Below are 23,776 nucleotides of genomic sequence, written 5' to 3' on the forward strand. Positions count from 1 at the left end.
AGTACATTACACATCTCTACACTATTTACAGTACAGTAGACATATCTACACTATCTACAGTACGGTAGACATCACTACACTATCTACAGTACAGTAGACAACTCTACACTATCTAGAGTACAGTACATTACACATCTCTACACTATTTACAGTACAGTAGACATATCTACACTATCTACAGTACAGTAGACATCACTACACTGTCTACAGTACAGTAGACATATCTACACTGTCTACAGTACAGTAGACATCTCTACACTATCTACAGTACAGTAGACATCACTACACTAACAGTAGACATCTCTACACTATTTACAGTACAGTAGACATCTCTACACTATTTACAGTACATTAAACATCTCTACACTATTTACAGTACAGTAGACATCTCTACACTATCTGCAGTACAGTAGACATCTCCACACTGTCTACTCTACAGTAACATCTCTACACTGTTTACAGTACAGTAGACATCTCTACACTATCTACAGCACAGTAGACATCTCTACACTATCTACAGTACAGTAGACAACTCTACACTATCTACAGTACGGTAGACATCACTACACTGTCTACAGTACAGTAGACATATCTACACTGTCTACAGTACAGTAGACATCTCTACACTATCTACAGTACAGTAGACATTACTCCACTACCTACAGTACACTTGGCATCTCTACACTACCTAAAGTAAAGTAGACATCCCTACAATGTGTACAGTTCAGTGAACATCTCTACACTGTCTACAGTTCAATGAACATCTCTACACTATCTACAGTAGACATCACTACACTATCTGCAGTACAGTAGACATCACTACACTATCTACAGTACAGTTGACATCTCTATCTACCTGCAGTACAGTAGACATCACTACACTGTCTACAGTACATTTGACATCTCTACACTATCTACACTACAGTTGACATCTCTACACTATCTAAATGATCTACAGTACAGTAGACATCTCTACACTACCTACAGTACACTTGACATCTCTACACTACCTAAAGTAAAGTGGACATCTCTACACTACAGTAGACATCTCTACACTACAGAAAACATATCTACACTATCAACAGGACAGTAGACATCACGACACTATCTACAGTACGGTACACATCTCTACACTGTCCACAGTACGGTAGACATCTCTACACTATCTACAGTACGGTAGACATCTCTACACTATCTACAGTACGGTAGACATCTCTACACTGTCCACAGTACGGTAGACATCACGACACTATCTACAGTACGGTAAACATCTCTACACTATCTACAGTACGGTAGACATCTCTACACTGTCCACAGTACGGTAGACATCACGACACTATCTACAGTACGGTTGACATCTCTACACTATCTACAGTACGGTAGACATCTCTACACTATCTACAGTACGGTAGACATCTCTACACTGTCCACAGTACGGTAGACATCACGACACTATCTACAGTACAGTAGACATCACGACACTATCAACAGTACAGTAGACATCTCTACACTGTCTACCGTACGGTAGACATCTCTACACTGTCTGCAGTATGGTAGACATATCTACACTGTCTACAGTATGGTAGACATATCTACACTATCTACAGTACAGTAGACATCACTACACTATTTACAGTACAGTAGACATCACTACACTATCTACAGTACAGTAGACATCACTACACTATCTGCAGTACAGTAGACATCACTACACTATCTAACAATAGACATATCTACACTATCTACAGTACAGTAGACATCTCTACACTATCTGCAGTACAGTAGACATCACTACACTATCTACAGTACAGTAGACATCTCTACACTATCTGCAGTACAGTAGACATCACTACACTATCTAGAGTACAGTAGACATCTCTACACTATCTGCAGTACAGTAGACATCACTACACTATCTACAGTACAGTAGACATCTCTACACTACCTGCAGTACAGTAGACATCTCTACACTATCTACAGTACAGTAGACATCTCTACACTATCTACAGTACAGTAGACATCTCTACTCTATCTACAGTACAGTAGACATTACTCCACTACCTACAGTACACTTGTCATCTCTACACTACCTAAAGTAAAGTAGACATCCCTACAATGTCTACAGTTCAGTGAACATCTCTACACTGTCTACAGTTCAATGAACATCTCTACACTATCTACAGTAGACATCACTACACTATCTGCAGTACAGTAGACATCACTACACTATCTACAGTACAGTTGACATCTCTACACTATCTACAGTACAGTAGACATCTCTATCTACCTGCAGTACAGTAGACATTACTCCACTACCTACAGTACACTTGACATCTCTACACTACCTAAAGTAAAGTGGACATCTCTACACTACAGTAGACATCTCTACACTACAGAAAACATATCTACACTATCAACAGTACAGTAGACATCTCCACACTGTCTACTCTACAGTAGACATCTCTACACTGTTTACAGTACGGTAGACATCTCTACACTATCTACAGCACTGTAGACATCTCTACACTATCTACAGTACGGTAGACATCTCTACACTGTCTACAGCACAGTAGACATCTCTACACTGTCTACAGCACAGTAGACACCACGACACTATCTACAGTACAGTAGACATCTCTACACTGTCTGCAGTATGGTAGACATCTCTACACTGTCCACAGTATGGTAGGCATCTCGACACTGTCCACAGTATGGTAGACATCTCTACACTATCTACAGTACGGTAGACATCACGACACTATCAACAGTACAGTAGACATCTCTACACTGTCCACAGTACGGTAGACATCTCTACACTATCTACAGTACGGTAGACATCTCTACACTATCTACAGTACGGTAGACATCTCTACACTGTCCACAGTACGGTAGACATCACGACACTATCTACAGTACGGTAGACATCTCTACACTGTCTACAGCACAGTAGACATCACGACACTATCTACAGTACGGTAGGCATCACGACACTATCAACAGTACAGTAGACATCTCTACACTGTCTGCAGTATGGTAGGCATCACGACACTATCTACAGTACGGTAGACATCACGACACTATCAACAGTACAGTAGACATCTCTACACTGTCCACAGTACGGTAGACATCTCTACACTATCTACAGTACGGTAGACATCTCTACACTATCTACAGTACGGTAGACATCACGACACTATCTACAGTAGACATCTCTACACTATCTACAGTAGACATCTCTACACTATCTACAGTACGGTAGACATCTCTACACTGTCCACAGTACGGTAGACATCTCTACACTATCTACAGTACGGTAGACATCTCTACACTATCTACAGTACGGTAGACATCTCTACACTATCTACAGTACGGTAGACATCACAACACTATCTACAGTAGACATCTCTACACTATCTACAGTAGACATCTCTACACTATCTACAGTAGACATCTCTACACTGTCCACAGTACGGTAGACATCTCTACACTATCTACAGTACGGTAGACATCTCTACACTGTCCACAGTACGGTAGACATCACGACACTATCTACAGTACGGTAGACATCACGACACTATCTACAGTACGGTAGACATCTCGACACTATCTACAGTACGGTAGACATCACGACACTATCTACAGTACAGTAGACATCACGACACTATCTACAGTACGGTAGACATCACTACACTATCTACAGTACGGTAGACATCTCTACACTGTCTACAGTACGGTAGACATCACGACACTATCAACAGTACAGTAGACATCTCTACACTGTCTGCAGTATGATAGACATATCTACACCGTCTACAGTATGGTAGACATATCTACACTATCTACAGTACGGTAGACATCTCTACACTGTCTACAGTACGGTAGACATCTCTACACTATGTGCAGTACAGTAGACATCACTACACTATCTACAGTACAGTAGACATCTCTACACTACCTGCAGTACAGTAGACATCTCTACACTATCTACAGTACAGTAGACATCTCTACACTATCTACAGTACAGTAGACATCTCTACTCTATCTACAGTACAGTAGACATCTCTACTCGATCTACAGTACAGTAGACATTACTCCACTACCTACAGTACACTTGGCATCTCTACACTACCTAAAGTAAAGTAGACATCCCTACAATGTCTACAGTTCAGTGAACATCTCTACACTGTCTACAGTTCAATGAACATCTCTACACTATCTACAGTAGACATCACTACACTATCTGCAGTACAGTAGACATCACTACACTATCTACAGTACAGTTGACATCTCTACACTATCTACAGTACAGTAGACATCTCTATCTACCTGCAGTACAGTAGACATCACTACACTGTCTACAGTACATTTGACATCTCTACACTATCTACACTACAGTAGACATCTCTACACTATCTAAATGATCTACAGTACAGTAGACATTACTCCACTACCTACAGTACACTTGACATCTCTACTCTACCTAAAGTAAAGTGGACATCTCTACACTACAGTAGACATCTCTACACTACAGAAAACATATCTACACTATCAACAGTACAGTAGACATCTCCACACTGTCTACTCTACAGTAGACATCTCTACACTATCTACAGTACAGTAGACATCTCTACACAATACAGTACAGTAGACATCTCTACACTATCTACAGTACAGTAGACACTGTAGACAGTGTAGAGATGTCTTCTCTCCTGTACTGTAGATCGTTTAGATAGTGTAGAGATGTCTACTGTAGTGTAGAGATGTCTACTTTACTTTAGGTAGTGTAGAGATATCTACTGTAGATAGTGTGGAGTTGTTCTATGTACTGTAGATAGTGTGGAGATGACGACTGAACTATGGATAGTGTAGAAATACATAAGACATCACTACACTGTCTACAGTACAGTAGACATCTCTACACTATCCACAGTTCAGTCGTCATCTCCACACTATCTACAATAAAGTAGACATCTCTACACTACAGAAGACATCTCTACACTGTATACTGTACAGTAGACATCTCTACATTATCTACAGTACAGTAGACATCACTACACTACACTGTCTACAGTACAGTAGACATTACTACACTGTCTACATTACTGTAGTAATATCTACACTATCTACAGTACAGTAAACATCAGTACACTATATACAGTACAGTAGACATCACTACATTATCTACAGTACACATCACTACACTGTCTACAGTACAGTAGACATCTCTACACTCTCTACAGTACAGTAGACATCTCTACACTCTCTACAGTACATATTGCTACACTATATACAGTACAGTAGACATCACTACGCTATGTACAGTACAGTTGACATCACTACATTATCTACAGTACACATCACTACACTGTCTACAGAACATCTCTACGGTACAGTAGTACTGTACACATTGCTTCACCATCTGTCATACAGTACAGTAGACACCTCGACAATATATTTTAATTTTTTTTAATTTATCCGTTATTTTATATATATATTTATATACAGTGCCTTGCGAAAGTATTCGGTCCCCTTGAACTTTGCGACCTTTGGCCACATTTCAGGCTTCAAACATAAAGATATAAAACTGTATTTTTTTGTGAAGAATCAACAACAAGTGGGACACAATCATGAAGTGGAACGACATTTATTGGATATTTCAAACTTTTTTAACAAATCAAAAACGGAAAAATTGGGCGTGCAAAATTATTCAGCTCCCTTAAGTTAATACTTTGTAGCACCACCTTTTGCTGCGATTACAACTGTAAGTCGCTTGGGGTATGTCTCTATCAGTTTTGCACATCGAGAGACTGACATTTTTTCCCATTCCTCCTTGCAAAACAGCTCCAGCTCAGTGAGGTTGGATGGAGAGCATTTGTGAACAGCAATTTTCAGTTCTTTCCACAGATTCTCGATTGGATTCAGGTCTGGACTTTGACTTGGCCATTCTAACACCTGGATATGTTTATTTTTGAACCATTCCATTGTAGATTTTGCTTTATGTTTTGGATCATTGTCTTGTTGGAGGACAAATCTCCGTCCCAGTCTCAGGTCTTTTGCAGACTCCATCAGGTTTTCTTCCAGAATGGTCCTGTATTTGGCTCCATCCATCTTCCCATCAATTTTAACCATCTTCCCTGTCCCTGCTGAAGAAAAGCAGGCCCAAACCATGATGCTGCCACCACCATGTTTGACAGTGGGGATGGTGTGTTCAGAGTGATGAGCTGTGTTGCTTTTACACCAAACATAACGTTTCGCATTGTTGCCAAAAAGTTCAATTTTGGTTTCATCTGACCAGAGCACCTTCTTCCACATGTTTGGTGTGTCTCCCAGGTGGCTTGTGGCAAACTTTAAATGACACTTTTTATGGATATCTTTAAGAAATGGCTTTCTTCTTGCCACTCTTCCATAAAGGCCAGATTTGTGCAATATACGACTGATTGTTGTCCTATGGACAGAGTCTCCCACCTCAGCTGTAGATCTCTGCAGTTCATCCAGAGTGATCATGGGCCTCTTGGCTGCATCTCTGATCAGTCTTCTCCTTGTATGAGCTGAAAGTTTAGAGGGACGGCCAGGTCTTGGTAGATTTGCAGTGGTCTGATACTCCTTCCATTTCAATATTATCGCTTGCACAGTGATCCTTGGGATGTTTAAAGCTTGGGAAATCTTTTTGTATCCAAATCCGGCTTTAGACTTCTTCACAACAGTATCTCGGACCTGCCTGGTGTGTTCCTTGTTCTTCATGATGCTCTCTGCACTTTTAACGGACCTCTGAGACTATCACAGTGCAGGTGCATTTATACAGAGACTTGATTACACACAGGTGGGTTGTATTTATCATCATTAGTCATTGAGGTCAACATTGGATCATTCAGAGATCCTCACTGAACTTCTGGAGAGAGTTTGCTGCACTGAAAGTAAAGGGGCTGAATAATTTTGCACGCCCAATTTTTCAGTTTTTGATTTGTTAAAAAAGTTTGAAATATCCAATAAATGTCGTTCCACTTCATGAGTGTGTCCCACTTGTTGTTGATTCTTCACAAAAATATACAGTTTTATATCTTTATGTTTGAAGCCTGAAATGTGGCAAAAGATCGCAAAGTTCAAGGCGGCCGAATACTTTCGCAAGGCACTGTATATATTTTATATTTTATATCTACATTAGACATCTACACGTCTCCACACCGTCTACAGTAGACATCTCTACACTATCTACAGTACAGTAGACATCTCTACACTATCTACAGTAGACACCACTACACTATCTACAGTACAGTAGACATCACTACACTATCTACAGTACAGCAGACATCACTACACTATCTACAGTAGACATCTCTACACTATCTACAGTACAGTAGACATCACTACACTATCTACAGTAGACATCCCTACACTGTCTACAGTAGACATCACTACACTATCTACAGTAGACATCTCCACAATATCTACAGTACAGTAGACATCACTACACTATCTACAGTACAGTAGTCTTCACTACACAATCTACAGTATACATCACTACACTGTCTACAGTAGACATCTCAACACTATCTACAGTACAGTAGACACCACTACACTATATACAGTAGACATCACTACACTATCTACAGTAGACATCACTACACTACAGTACAGTAGACATCACTACACTCTACAGTAGACATCTACAGTCTACAGTAGACATCACTACTATCTCTACAGTAGACATCTCTACACTTCTACAGTAGACACACATCTACAGTAGACATCTACACTACAGTAGACATCTACAGTAGACACTCTATCTACTATCACTGTCTACAGTAGACATCTCTACACTATCTACAGTAGACATCACTACACTATCTACAGTAGACATCTCTACACTATCTACAGTACAGTAGACATCTCTACACTATCTACAGTACAGTAGACATCACTACACAATCTACAGTAGACATCTCTACACTATCTACAGTAGACATCTCTACACTATCTACAGTACAGTAGACATCACTACACTATCTACAGTAGACATCACTACACTGTCTACAGTAGACATCTCTACACTGTCTACAGTAGACATCTCTACACTGTCTACAGTAGACATCCCTACACTGTCTACAGTAGACATCACTACACTGTCTACAGTAGACATCACTACACTATCTACAGTACAGTAGACATCACTACACTATCTACAGTAGACATCCCTACACTGTCTACAGTAGACATCACTACACTGTCTACAGTAGACATCACTACACTATCTACAGTACAGTAGACATCACTACACTATCTACAGTAGACATCTCTACACTGTCTACAGTAGACATCCCTACACTGTCTACAGTAGACATCACTACACTGTCTACAGTAGACATCCCTACACTGTCTACAGTAGACATCACTACACTATCTACAGTACAGTAGACATCACTACACTATCTACAGTAGACATCAATACACTATCTACAGTACAGTAGACATCACTACACTATCTACAGTAGACATCACTACACTGTCTACAGTAGACATCAATACACTATCTACAGTACAGTAGACATCACTACACTATCTACAGTAGACATCACTACACTCTCTACAGTAGACATCACTACACTATCTACAGTAGACATCTCCACACTATCTACAGTAGACATCTCTACACTGTCTACAGTAGACATCTCTACACTATCTACAGTACAGTAGACATCACTACACTATCTACAGTACAGTAAACATCACTACACTGTCTACAGTACAGTAGACATCTCTACACTATCTACAGTAGACATCACTACACTGTCTACAGTAGACATCTCTACACTATCTACAGTACAGTAGACATCTCTACACACTACTATCTACAGTAGACATCACTACACTATCTCTACAGTAGACATCACTATACAGTACAGTAGACATCACTACACTAATACTAAAGTACAGTAGACATCTCTACACTATCTACAGTAGACAGTAGACATCACTACACTATCTATCACTACACTATCTACAGTAGTACAGTAGACATCTCTACACTACACTATCTACAGTAGACATCTCTACTACACTATCTACAGTACAGTAGACAGCACATAGACACTACACTATCTACAGTACATCATTACTGTCTACATGTCTACACTACATACTGTCTACAGTAGACATCACTCCACTATCTACAGTACAGTAGACATCACTACACTATCTACTGTACACTAGACATCACTACACTGTCTGCAGTACAGAAGACATCTGTTACGTACTCCTCTTGGAGGAGGGAACGCAGCACCCTGCTACACTCAACTCCCCGTGGTGTGAAGAGGTATGGGATTGCAGGTGCGGGTATGGATGACAGAGGCAGAGAATTTTACCTTTAACAGGGAATGTATTCCTTTGCACAGTATTTGGGGGAATAGGGGCTGGACGGAACCAATGCTAAGAAAGTTGAAGTTAAAGAGCACCCACTCCTGCCTCACCTTCCCATTAGTTACCTATCTAATCAGCACGGTCTCCACACCGTCTGCAGTTCAGCAGACGTCTCCACACTGTCTACAGTGCAGTAGACATCACTGCACTGTCTACAGTACAGTAGACATCTCTACACTATCTACAGTACAGTAGACATGTCACTACACACAGTCTAGACATCACTCCACTATCTACAGTAGACACAGTACACTATCTACAGTACATCACTACACTATCTACTGTACACTAGACATCACTACACTATCTACAGTACAGTAGACATCTCTACACTATCTACAGTACAGTAGACATGTCTACACTATATACAGCACAGTAGACATCACTCCACTATCTACAGTACAGTAGACATCACTACACTATCTACTATACACTAGACATCACTACACTATCTATTGAACAGTACAGTCCAATAAGTTCAAAGAAATTGTCAGCCCGGACTATGTATGGCTAGCTCAGCAAGATCCCTCCACTCTGTCATGTAAAATAATTCAGCACACTCTCCTCTCCTCTCCCTCCACCTTCCCTCCCTCCCTCCCTCCTCCCCGTCCATCCTCAGAAAGATCTTTCTCGCTCTCCTCCAATGTAAATCACTTCAACACACACGTTTCTGTTGCATTCAGTGTCATTATCTCACAGTATTACTGACCATCAAAGTTGCTCGTCCAGAATAGTAGTGTAACTGATCCTACACATTGGACCTGTGAATGGCAGGCTTTTTACACCATATAGGAGGGAATAGTCTGCAGAGGAGCTGGAATGTTCAGTTGACTTGTAATTTAGGAACATGTCAACTTTCAGCTGGTGCTGCTCATTTGAATTCCAAACCGTTCTCAATGCATATGAGTCATTGAAAAGTATTGACTTAAAGTTGTTGGTTTGTTAAACAAGAACTCTCTTCACTTATCGGCCTTTAGTTATAATTCAACTTTATTATTACGTTTTGAGAATAATTCATTGTCAGAACTTGGCAGAACTTTGGAATTAATACATGTATCAATTCATACGACCCCCAGTTAACCTTTGCCACCACTCACCGCCAAGCTTCTGCTCAGAATGCTGAGGTGGATTTGGAATTTAAAATGCAGAAGGCAGAGATGAATTTTAAGTGAATTTTTTAAATTCTCCAATAAAATCCCCCTCAAGACACCAGTTAGAACCTCCACTGTTAAACTGACATTAAGATCAAGTAATGTGTTCCGTTAAGTGCTCAATATTGACGTTGGGAGTTTATGCAGCATTTAAAGGTCACACTTTATTTGGATCGTCCAGATAGTCCATTTGTAGTTGCTCTACAGATGGTCATACTATTAACAAACCATCTGTTGATATTGGTTTAGTATAAGGGTTAGGGCTAGGTTTAGGATAAGGATTATGGTTGGGGTAAGGGCAAAGTTTAGTATAAGGGTTAGTGCTAGGTTTAGAATAAGGGTTAGATCTAGGTTTAGGATAAGGATTAAGGTTGGGGTTAGGGCTAGGGCTAGGTTTAGTATATGGATTAGGGCTAGATTTAGAATAAGGGTTAGGTTTAGTGTAAGGGTTAGGGCTAGGTTTAAGATAAGGATTAAGGTTGGGGTTAGGGTTAGGTTTAGGATAAGGATTAAGGTTAGGGTTAGGTTTAGGATAAGGATTAAGGTTGGGGCTAGGGCTAGGTTTAGGATAAGGATTCAGGTTGGGGCTAGGGCTAGGTTTAGGATAAGAATTAAGGTTGGGGTTAGGGTTAGTATATAGTTAGTTGAAATGTTACTAATAGCCTGTAGATAGTCTATAGAACATCTACAGATGGACTATCCAAATAAAGTGTTACCCATTTAAATGCCCATTGAAGTCAAAATACTGTTTTTCCTGTGTTTTGAATCATATTGTACAACAGCTGATGAAACTAACACTGTAAAAGTGTGAAAAATGTGATCAGTGTTATTTCCTGATAGATGATGATAGATGTTTTTGCATGGGTGGAGCTTGCCTAGTGTAATCCCCAGGTGGTAAAAGTTAATAGACCAATAACAAAGAGAGTTACAAACCTCTCTGCCAATAGCAGCTAGTTTTCAGCTTACATCCCTCCCATTAGGCCCATCAAATTAGGTTTGTCACTCAGACCACTCACAGACAATCGGTTGAGGTTGGTACGTCATGTCGTGATCGGGGATATTGATTATGGCAGCCCCCCCGCACCTCTCTGATTCAGAGGGGTTGGGTTAAAGGCGGAAGACACATTTCAGTTGAATGCATTCAGTTGTACAACTGACTTTCCTTTCCCTTTCCCTTCGTGACAGTAGTGGTGGAAGGGTCAGTGGGATTATCATTATACCAGAAACCCTAGAATCACTAGGATTTCATACCGCCACGACAAATCCACAGATGATGCAATCTCTATTGCACTCCAAACTGCCCTTTCCCACCTGGACAAAAGGAACACCTATGTGAGAATGCTATTAATTGACTACAGCTCAGTGATCAACACCATAGTGCCCTCAAAGCTCATCAATAAACCAAGGACCCTGGGACTAAACACCTCCCTCTGCAACTGGATCCTGGACTTCCTGACGGGCCGCCCCCAGGTGGTGAGGGCCGGTAACAACACATCCGCCACGCTGATCCTCAATACAGGGGCCCCTCTTGGGGTGCGTGCTCAGTCCCCTCCTGTACTCCCTGTTCACTCATGACTGCACGGCCAGACACGACTCCAACACCATCATTAAGTTTGACAACGACGAGACAGCCTATAGGGAGGAGGTCAGAGTCCTGGCCATGTTGTGCCAGGACAACAACCTGTCCCTCAAAGTGATCAAGACAAAGGAGATGATTGTGGACTACAGAAAAAAGAGGACCGAGCACGCCCCCATTCTCATCGACAGGGCTGTAGTGGAGCAGGTTGAGAGCTTCAAGTTCCTTGGTGTCCACATCACCAACAAACTAACATGGTCCAAGCACACCAAGACAGTCGTGAAGAGGGCACAACAAAACCTATTCCCCCTCAGGAGACTGAAAAGATTTGGCATGGGTACAGCTGCACCATTGAGAGCATCCTGACTGGTTGCATCACTACCTGGTATGGCAACTGCTCGGCCACCGAACGCAAGGCACTACTAGGATAGTGCGTACGGCCCAGTACATCACTGGGGCCAAGATTCCTGCCATCCAGGACCTCTATACCAGGCGGTGCCAGAGGAAGGCCCTAAAAATTGTCAAAGACTCCAGCCACCCTAGACTGTACCGGAGCGACAAGTCTAGGTCGAAGAGGGCTTCTACCCCCAAGCCAAAAGACTTGGATTTCTAATCAAATGGCTACCCAGACTATTTGCATTGCCCCTCCCCCCTCTTTTACACTGCTGTTACTCTCTGTTGTTATAATCTATGCATAGTCACTTTAATAACTCAACCTACATGTACATATTACCTCAATTACCTGGACTAACCGGTGCCCCCGCACATTGACTCTGTACTGGTACCCCCATGTATATAGCCTCCACATTGACTCTGTACTGGTACCCCCATGTATATAGCCTCCACATTGACTCTGTACTGGTACCCCCATGTATATAGCCTCCACATTGACTCTGTACTGGTACCCCCATGTATATAGCCTCCACATTGACTCTGTACTGGTACCCCCATGTATATAGCCTTGCTATTGTTATTTTACCACTGCTCCTTAATTACTTGTTACTTTTATTTCTCATTATTATTCATATTTTATTTTTTATTTTTTTACTGCATTGTTGGTTAGGTGCTCGTAAGTAAGAATTTCACTGTAAGGTCTACTACACCTGTTGTATTCGGGACATGTGACTAATAAAATTTGATTTGATGTCTGTTTCTTGCTTGCCCTTTTTCTGTATCCTATCCCCAGTGCAGCTTGCTGCTTCTTGCTATTACAGTAATTACAGGAATATACTTAATTGTTACCCAGAAATGATTTGATATTGAGATAAAAACATCTGCATTTGGCCTTTTAAAACCTCTTAGGGATAGGCGGGACTCAAATGTCTCAACTGGCCAATTGCCAGGGAAAAGGCAGAGCACCAGATTCAAATAAAATGCTATAAAATTCAAACTTTCATTAAATCACACAAGTAAGATACTCAATTAAAGCTACACTCGTTGTGAATCCAGCCAACATGTCAGGTTTTAAAAATGTTTTTCGTCGAAAGCATAAGAAGCTATTATATGATAGCCTGCACCATCTGCACCAGCAGTGAACAAAGGAGCATATTTCAACCCTGCAGGCGCTACACAAAACGCTGAAATAAAATATAAAACATGCATTACCTTTGACGAGCTTCTTTTGTTGGCACTCCAATATGTCCCATAAACATCACAATTGGTCCTTTTGTTCGATTAATTCCATCCATATATATCCAAAATGTCCATTTATAAAGCGCATTTGATCCAGAAAAAAACAGCTTACAAAAAACACAACGTCACTACAAAATATTTCAAAAGTTGCCGATAAACTTTGCCAAAATATTTCAAACTACTTTTGTAATACAACTTTAGGTATTTTTAAATGTTAATAATCGATCAAATTGTAGACGGGGCAATCTGTATTCAATACAGGAAAGAAAACAAACCAGCACTGCTTTTCACGGCTTGCGCAACTCACAAAAGTGTCCCCAATTCCCGAGTTGGCGTAATTCTTTATTGCACAAAGGAATAACCTCAACCAACCTCAACCAAATTCCAAAAAAGACTGGTGACATCCAGTGGAAGCGGTAGGAATTGAAAACAGGTTCCTATGAATTATCCCTTGGCAAAGACAATTCAGGGAACAGAGAGGTGGAAAAAATAATAATTCTGAACAGATAGTCCTCGGGGTTTTGCTATACTCACAGACATGATTCAAACAGTTTTAGAAATGTCAGAGTGTTTTCTATCCAAATGTATGAATAATATGCATATCTTATATTCCTGACATGAGTAGCAGGAAGTTGAAATTGGGCACGCTATTTATCCAAATGTGAAAATTCTGCCCCTAGCAACTCATGATATAGATTAAATTGTGACGTAGATTATGTCTCAATTGGTTGAAGCATGGAACTAGCAATATTTTATTTTATCCTTATTTTACCAGCTAAGTTGACTGAGAACACATTCTAATTTACAGAATGAGCCATTTGGAGCTGGGAATGATTAGGTGGCCATGATGGTATGAGGGTCAGATTGGGAATTTAGCCAGGACACCGAGGTTAACACCACTACTCTTATGATAAGTGCCATGGGAGCTTTCGTGACCACAGAGAGTCAGGGCACCTGTTTATCGTCCCTTCAGAAAGATGGCACCTTACATAGGGCAATGTCTCCAATCACAAAAGGGTTGTTGGTTCGATTCCTTTGTGTGCCTTCATGTGTTAGCTGTAAGTCACAGATAAAAGTATCTGCTAAATGACCATATTATATTGAATATCAGGCGGTAGAAGCTGCTTTTGTTAAGAGTTGGCCTAAGGCAGGGTATTCCAAACTAGGGGACGAAACTCCATGCAGGGTCGCCTGATTTGATTTGCGGTTGGTTCATAGAACCTGGGGTTAAGTCAGTGACCTCCAGTAGCCACTAGATGTGGTTGTACTAATCAAAGCAGATTCTGTTTTCTTCCCACAGATGTGGCTCAATCTTTTGAATGCTTTAAGCTACAAAATATTATGACCCCATCACTGAAATATAAGACTCTCAGGAACACGTACAGTTGAAGTCGGAAGTTTACATACACCTTAGCCAAATACATGTAAACTCAGTTTTTCACAATTCCTGACATTTAATCCTAGTAAAAATTCCCTGTCTTAGGTAAGTTATGATCACCACTTTTTTTTTAAGAATGTGAAATGTCAGAATAATAGCAGAGATAATTATTTATTTCTGCTTGTATTTCTTTCATCACATTCCCAGTGGATCAGAAGTTGACATACACTCAATAAGTATTTGGTAGCACTGCCTTTAAATTGTTTCACTTGGGTCAAATGTTCCGGGTAGCCTTCCACAATCTTCCCACAATAAGTTGGGTGAATTTTGGCCTATTCCTCCTGACAGAGCTGGTGTAACTGAGTCAGGTTTGTAGGACTCCTTGCTCGCACACGCTTTTTCAGTTCTGCCCCCACATTTTCTATAGGATTGGAGTCAGGGCTTTGTGATGGCAACTCCAATACCTTGACTTTTTTGTCCTGAAGCCATTTTGTCACAACTTTGGAAGTATGCTTGGGGTCATTGTCAATTTGAAAGACCAATTGTGACCAAGCTTTAACTTCCTGACTGATGTCTTGAGATGTTACTTCAATATATCCACATAATCTTCCTCGCTTATGATGCCATCTATTTTGTGAAGTGCACCAGTCCCTCCTGCAGCAAAGCACTCCCACAACATGATGCTGCCTACCCCGTGCTTCATGGTTGAGATGGTGTTTTTCAGCTTGTAAGCCTCCCACTTTTTCCTCCACACATAACAATGGTCATTATGGCCAAACAGTTCTATTTTTGTTTCATCAGACCAAAGGACATTGCTCCAAAAGGTACAATCTTTGTCCCCATGTGCAGTTGCAAACCGTAGGCTGGCTTTTTTATGGCGGTTTTGGAGCAGTGGCCTCTTCCTTGGTGAGCGGCCTTTCGGGTTATATCGATATAGGACTCGTTTTACTGTGAATATAGATACTTTTGTACCTGTTTCATCCAGCATCTTCACAAGGTCCTTTGCTGTTGTTCTGGGATTTATTTGCACTTTTCGCACCAAAGTATGTTCATCTCTAGGAAACAGAACACGTATCCTTCCTGAGTGGTATGATGGCTGAGTGGTCCCATGGTGTTTAAACTTGTGTAATATTGTTTGTTCAGATGAACGTGGTACTTTCAAGTGTTTGGAAATTACTCCCAAGAATGAACCAGACTTGTGGAGGTTTACCATGTTTTTTTCTGAGGTCCAAGAATTTTCCAAGATGTTTAAAGGCACAGTCAACTTAGTGTATGTAAACTTCTGACCCACGAGAATTGTGATACAGTGAGTTATTTGTGAAATAATTTGTTAACAATTGTTGGAAAAATGTCTTCTGTCATGCACAAAGTAGATGTCCTAACCTATTTGCCAAAACTATAGTTTGTTAACAAGAAATTTGTGGAGTGGTTGAAAAACAAGTTTTTTTGACTCTAACCTAAGTGTATATAAACTCCCGACTTCAACTGTACGTAAGTACTGTTTCCTTTTATTATGCCCACAAGCCATTAGAACCGAGTGGACAAGACCAAGCACTAAATCACATGGGGGGGGTAAATGATTTTCTACACAGAAGATCATACAACTTTATTGCCTGGTGATCTTCTGAACCCAATACCTTTCTGATGCATTTTAGTCACTTCAAACCATCTTCAGATTTAAATGCTGTCCAAAGTACTGTCAGACCGATTTCTAATAGACTGTCATAGCCCAAATTAAAAAGTTAACATTGGCTGTTGATTGCATAATTTTCTTTACATGGTGGGGTCACAAAAAAAAGTGATATCAAAATGGGGTCGCAGGCCAAAATAGTTTGGGAAATCCTGGCCTAAGCATTTGTTGAAAAATACATATCCTGATTCATACTGTGATATGGAATCACTCAAAGCCCTTAAGCATTTGACTTTCTGAACCTCTCTGACCGTGTCTGGCCATATCTAACCGTGTGGTATCTTTCCTCTGCAGGGACCCTGAAAAGCTTGCTGCAATATCACATTATGGAGATGATTATTGGCAACACTTGAGGCGGCTCTGACTGCGTGTCACAGTCTCTGGCTGAGTTTGACTGTGTGTGACCGTGTGGTCTCTCTTATCTGTAGGGACCCTGAACGCGCTCCTGAGACAGAAGGGTCAGGCAGCGACAGAGGGGCCCACCTGGTCACTGAGCGGTAACCAAGGCGACCACTGGAAACAGGCCAAAGTTAGCATCCACCCAACTGCCTCTTTCCAGGTGAGTAAAACCTTGTGTGATTGGATGATTCGGGAGTCAGTCAGGGGAAGAATCCCAACTTAAAGTCTATGTCTATAACAGCTATCTCTCTCCATCTCTCTCTTTTTCTCCCACCTCAGGTGGTGCTGGAGGGTATCCGAGGTCCTGGTATTGAGGGGGATATCGCAATTGATGATGTCACCCTGGAGGAGGGGGAGTGTAGAGATCTACCGGCCGTTAGTGAGTACAGAAACATAAGAGGAGTTTATCCTTAGTTGCTCATCTGAAGATGGTTGTATGTTTAACACCCTGATGGATAAGATAAGGCTTTGGAAGAGGGTAAGATCATCTTACAAGTGTGCCTAGAGCTGCTTTTGGCTGCACCTGCGATAACATTAGCAAAACTGTGTATTCGTCCAGTACACTTTGATTTGATTTCAGATGCTTATCTAAGGTCAGTTCTCAAGTCAGTTAAGATTTTGGGGAAGACATAGTAAGCTGGTTGTAGATCTTTTCTGTCTCTCAATTCATTTTAAGAGGCTTTATTGGCACGGGAACATATGCTTACATTGCTAAAGCAAGCGAAATAGATATTAAACAAAAGGGAAGAAAACAATCAAAAACCAACAGTAAACATTATACTCACAAAAGTTCCAAAAGATTATTATGTATATATGTTGTAATATTGTAATGATGTGCCAAGAGTACAAAAGGGGAAATAAATCATCATAAATATAGATTGTATTTACAATGGTGTTTGTTCTTCACTGGTTGCCATTTTCTTGTGGCAACAGATCACAAATCTTCTCCTGTGATTGCACACTGTGGTATTTCACTGAGTCTGTACATAGTCAAAAATGTTCTTCATTTTGGGTCAGTCACAGTGATCAAGTATTCTGCCACAATGTACTCTCTGTTCTGGGCCAAATATAATTCTAGTTTGCTCTGTTTTTTTGTAAATTCTTTCTAATGTGTCAAGTAATTAACTTTTTGTTTTATCATGAACTGGTTGAGTTTAATTGTGTTGCTGTCCTGGGGCTCTGTGGGGTCTGTTTGTGTTTGTGAACAGAGCCCCAGGACCAGCTTTCTCTTCTCCAGGTTCACCTCTCTGTAGGTGATGGCTTTGTTATGGAAGGTCTGGGAATCTCTTCCTAGGTGGTTGTAGAATTTAACGGCTCTTTTCATGATTTTGATCATTAGAGGGTATCGGCCGAATTCTGCTCTGCATACATTATTTGGTCTTTTACGTTGTACACAGAGAACATTTTTGCGGAATTCTACATAAGGAGTCTCAATTTGGTGTTTGTCCCATTTTGTGAATTCTTGGTTGGTGAGTGGACCCCAGACCTCACAACCATAAAGGGCAATGGGATCTATAACTGATTCAATTATTTTTAGCCAGATCCTAATTTAACGTTGAATTTTATTTTCCTTTTGATGGCATAGTAGACCCCTCTTGCCTTGTCTCTCACATCGTTCACAGCTTTGTGGAAGTTACCTGTGGCACTGATGTTTAGGCCGAGGTATGTATCGTTTTTTGTATGCTCTAGGGCAACGGTGGCTAGATGGAATTTGTATATCTAGATGCTGCTGTAGGCCCTACTTGGTTGGTGACAGAAGCACCAGATCATCAGCAAACAGTAAACATTTGACTTCAGATTCTAGTATGGTGAAAACGGGTGCTGCAAACTGTTCTCGTACCCTCGCCAATTCATTGATATATACAGTGTGTTGGAAAGAAATGTGTGTGTTTTTGACAATTTTAACTACACACTTGTTGTTTGTGTACATGGATTTTGCAACTTTCCATCAAGTTCTATTGCAGACCCTCATGCCGAATTGAGTCGAACGTTTTTTGAAATCAACAAAGAATAAGAAGACTTTGCCTTTATTTTAGTTTGTTTGTGAATATGTGGTCTGTCATACGATAATTTGGTAAAAGCCAATTTGACATTTGCTCAGTACATTGTTTTAGCTGAGGAAATGTACGATTCTACTGTTAATGATAATGCAGAGGATTTTCCCAGGGTTGCTGTTGACGCATATCCCCCGGTAGTTATTGGGGTCAATTTTGTGGATTGGGATGATCAGACCTTGGTTCCAAATATTGGAGAATATGCTAGAGCTGAGGATGATGTTAAAGAGTTGAACCTCTCTAGGATAGGGGACGTTCGCCACTTGGCCATTCAAATAAATTCATTAAATCACACATGTAAGATACTCAATTAAAGCTACACTCGTTGTGAATCCAGCCAACATGTCAGATTTTAAAAAGGCTTTTCGGCAAAAGCATAAGAAGCTATTATCTGATGATATCACAATAGTAAACAAAGAGGGTAGCATATTTCAACTCTGCAGGCGCTACACAAAATGCAGAAATAAAATATAAAACATGCCTTACCTTTGATGAGCTTCTTTTGTTGGCACTCCAATATGTCCCATAAATATCACAATTGGTCCTTTTGTTTGATTAATTCCGTCCATATATATCCAAAATGTCAATTTATTTGACGCGTTTGATCCAGAAAAAAACTGCTTCCAAAATGCACAACGTCACTACAAAATCTTTTTAAAAGTTGCCTATAAACTATTTTCTGGGTCTCTATGTTTTTGGTTGGATAGGTTTCTCAGTTTCTTTCTTAGGTTTTTGCATTCTTTATCAAAACATTTGTTAATGTTGTTCATTTTCTTAGGTTGTCAGCTTGAACTTTTTTTATTTGATAGGGAAGCTGAGAGGTCAAAAATACTGTTTAGGTTTTCTACTGCCAAGTTTACACCTTCACTATTACAGTGAAACCTTTTGTCCGGGAAATTGTCGAGAAGGGATTGAATTTGTTGTATCCTAATTGTTTTTTGGGGTAGATTTCCACACTATTTTCCTTTCATCTATACCATTTGTTGATATTATTCAGTTCCTTTGGCTTTGATGCCTCATGATTGAGCATAGCACCGTTCAAGTAGAGCGTGAATTTGCTGTGATCTGATAGGGGTGTCAGTGGACTGATTGTGAACACTCTAAGGGAATCTGGCTTTAGGTCAGTAGTCTACAGTACTACTGCCAAGAGATGAGCTATAGGTGTACCTACCATAGGAGTCCTCTCAAAGCCTACCATTGACTCTTTACATACCCAGCATCCGACAGAGCTGCAGGAGTTGTGGCCCGTTTTTGTTGGTTATGTTGTCGTAGTTGTGTCTAGGGGGGCATATGGGGGAGGGAATGCTGTAGGTTTTTTATGGGGGGGCCTATATAGGGTGTGGTCAGGGTTTTCTTGGGGTTGTCTTAGCTGGTTGGGGTGTGGCTGGTGATGCTGTGGTGTGGGTGCAGGTCCTTCAGGAGGGGGTCTTGCAGAAGTGCTTTCTCTCTCTCTCTCTCTCTTGTTCGCTCTCGCTGTCTCAGGAGGGCCAATTCTAACCGGCAGCTATAGTGTCTCTCTAGAAAGAGAGGGGTGGTGTTGCCATAGCAACAGGGCAGTAATCACATGAATGATAGCCGTCCCGACCAAACGGAGCGACGGAACGAGCGACAGTCCGCGGGGAGGGGATCACTGTAATTGCAGACAAGGAGGAACAAACAGAGAGAGAGAGCAAAAATAGAAAAGCATGACAGGTAATGGCTTGCAATTGACGAGGCGGCCATATTGACAAGATAGGAGGAGGACTGTGTTGCTCACTGCAGGAGGGAGAGGAAGTCTGATTAAAGTCAGCTTCTAAATGGACACACACTCTCTCTCACACACAAACACACCACACACTCCTGGGAAATAAACTTCTTAGTTTGAATTTGATTTTAAGTTAACAGATTGAAGGAGTGTTGATAGATTTTTCTGGGAATTGAATAAAGGGAATCACTTGTGAACAATTGTAATGAACAAATTGTGATATTGCTTTTTTGTCAAATGAATACATTCCTACTTACTTGTTCTCACAATACCTGTGTTACTTAACTGGAAAATCAAAACTGAGAAATGAATTACACAATCAGACTGAGCTGTCGCTATGAAGATTTTGAGCATAACTGGTCACTATTTCAACATCTACTTTGTAAAACAAAAGATGTAAAACAAAATATTTCCAGTTACAATATCCAGGAGTAATATCTTAATAAAGTAAACTAGTAAACTAAACAATGTCAAGTCCAAGCAATCTACTGGCAGTAGTTTCAGACAATGTTTGTCTGCAGTGCATCTGGCTCCATTATCATTCAGATCAGTTTAATCACTTCATTAGTAGTTAAGGAGTTAGTCTCCCAGGTCGAGGACAGACTCTCTCCATGCATTATGGATTTACCATCTCTCACCATGAATATTACATGATCCTGACTGCCACCATGGCAACAGCATGTGTTTTAATGAAAGTTCTTCTAATGTCTCATTTTAACAAAGAATTACTGGATATTATTACTGGAGATATTTTTGGGAGGAAACAGATTTGATGATGACGCCAAATGTTATTGAACAAATGTTTAACTCTGTCTCCGCCCCCTTTAGATCTCAGATCCGCTGCCCCATCTACATCTGCCCATATATGGCTGCTGAGTGTTACCTTGGCGATGACCTTCCGGTGGGGTCATAGGTGACCCTGCCCTGCGCCACCTGGCGGAGGCAAACGGGCCGAACCGGTCTCGGGCCCGACCTCGGCCCTGGTGTCTGTGTTATTGTACCCTCAGCATCCAATCACCAAAGATTCATGCATTCAGAAGGCGGCGGCGAGGGAATCCAAACACAGACCACCAAGAGGGACGAAAATCTTTAAAACAGACGGAAAAAAGGAAAAAAATACCACATAAAACAAAGTAAAATAAGATCCGCTATTTTTTTTAAAGAGACAACTTTTCCAGAAAATTGGTCCTCAAGCGCAGAATTGTGAGCACTTTTACGAGAGCGAAGCAAAGCCAGGTGTTGAGACGCCTGGACTTTAGTGAGAGTGTTCACAAGCGCAGCGGGAAAACTATTTGTAAAGCACAAGAACAATTTTGCCAGTCAGGAAACTTAAATTGAAAGGTAAGTGGGAATTGAGACATTGGGGACTTTTTGAAGAACAAAATGACTTTTCCCCGGCTTAAAAAAACACATGGAATTGAAGCTTTTCTCTGTCTGTCTTATCTTTTTGGAGTTGCACCTGATACACATCAAGGACAATGTTCACTCTGCCCAGCCACCCTGACCTTCACACCTTGACATGTCTCTCTCTCTCTCGACTTGATGCTGTGCAGTAGAAAACAGAAACTTGGACATTTAGTTATCTATCCCAGCTCTCTCTCCCCTCTTGCCCAGTAGCTGCCTAAGTATTTCACAACACTGTCCTCACCAGTCCAAGTGGCCAACAGAGGGTATATGAGGCCAAGTAAGCAGGCCCCAGGCAGACTCCAGGCAAACCCCAGGCAGGCTCCAGACTCAGGGTCTGTAGGTTAGATGGAGAGGAGTAGGAGAGAGAGTTGAAGAGGGGTGTGCCATAGAGGTGGAGAGGTGTGGGGCATAGAGGTGGAGAGGTGTGGGGTATAGAGGTGGAGAGGTGTGGGGTATAGAGGTGGAGAGGTGTGGGGTATAGAGGTGGAGAGGGGTGTGCCATAGAGGTGGAGAGGTGTGGGGCATAGAGGTGGAGAGAAGTGGGGCATAGAGGTGGAGAGGTGTGGGGTATAGAGGTGGAGAGGGGTGTGCCATAGAGGTGGAGAGGGGTGTGCCATAGAGGTGGAGAGGTGTGGGGTATAGAGGTGGAGAGGGTTGGGGCATAGAGGTGGAGAGGGGTGGGGCATAGAGGTAGAGAGGGGTGGGGCATAGAGGTGGAGAGATGTGTGGCATGGAGGTGGAGAGGTGTGGGGTATAGAGGTGGAGAGATGTGTAGCATAGAGGTGGAGAGGGGTGTGACATAGAGGTGGAGAGGTGTGGGGCATAGAGGTGGAGAGGTGTGGGGCATAGAGGTGGAGAGGTGGAGAGGTGTGGGGTATAGAGGTGGAGAGGGGTGTGCCATAGAGGTGGAGAGGTGTGGGGCATAGAGGTGGAGAGGTGTGGGGTATAGAGGTGGAGAGGGGTGTGTCATAGAGGTGGAGAGGGTTGGGGCATAGAGGTGGAGAGGGGTGGGGCATAGAGGTAGAGAGGGGTGGGGCATAGAGGTGGAGAGATGTGTGGCATAGAGGTGGAGAGGTGTGGGGTATAGAGGTGGAGAGATGTGTAGCATAGAGGTGGAGAGGGGTGGGGTAGGAGAGAGAGTTGAAGAGAGGAGGGTTAGAGGGTGGAGTGGGGTAGGATAGAGGTGGAGGAAGGGCTTTGGGGTTAGGACAGATGACGTGTATAGGGAGGTGGAGATCTGTAGCAGTCAGAAAGAGGTGGGTGGAGATGGACAGACAGACTGACAAACAGACAGTTGAAGGCTAGGTGGAGGGCAGAGGGGAAAGAGGTGG

The 23,776-nt window shown here is 41.6% G+C and overlaps 1 protein-coding gene across 1 annotated transcript in view; it reads left to right on the top strand.

Moving 5' to 3' along the window:
• The window catches only part of LOC115140383 (MAM domain-containing glycosylphosphatidylinositol anchor protein 2-like), a 436,092-nt gene extending 413,231 nt beyond the window's left edge, over positions 1-22,861 (top strand). The window contains exons 16-18 of the mRNA XM_065026245.1: positions 17,270-17,400; positions 17,520-17,619; positions 21,867-22,861. Coding sequence (XP_064882317.1) covers positions 17,270-17,400; positions 17,520-17,619; positions 21,867-21,955 — 320 coding nt within the window. The 3' untranslated portion in view covers positions 21,956-22,861. The remainder of the gene's footprint in view (positions 1-17,269; positions 17,401-17,519; positions 17,620-21,866) is intronic.
• The last annotated feature ends 915 nt before the right edge of the window (positions 22,862-23,776 follow it).

This window comes from Oncorhynchus nerka, linkage group LG13 (assembly GCF_034236695.1).
Source record: "Oncorhynchus nerka isolate Pitt River linkage group LG13, Oner_Uvic_2.0, whole genome shotgun sequence".
Lineage (NCBI taxonomy): Eukaryota > Metazoa > Chordata > Actinopteri > Salmoniformes > Salmonidae > Oncorhynchus > Oncorhynchus nerka.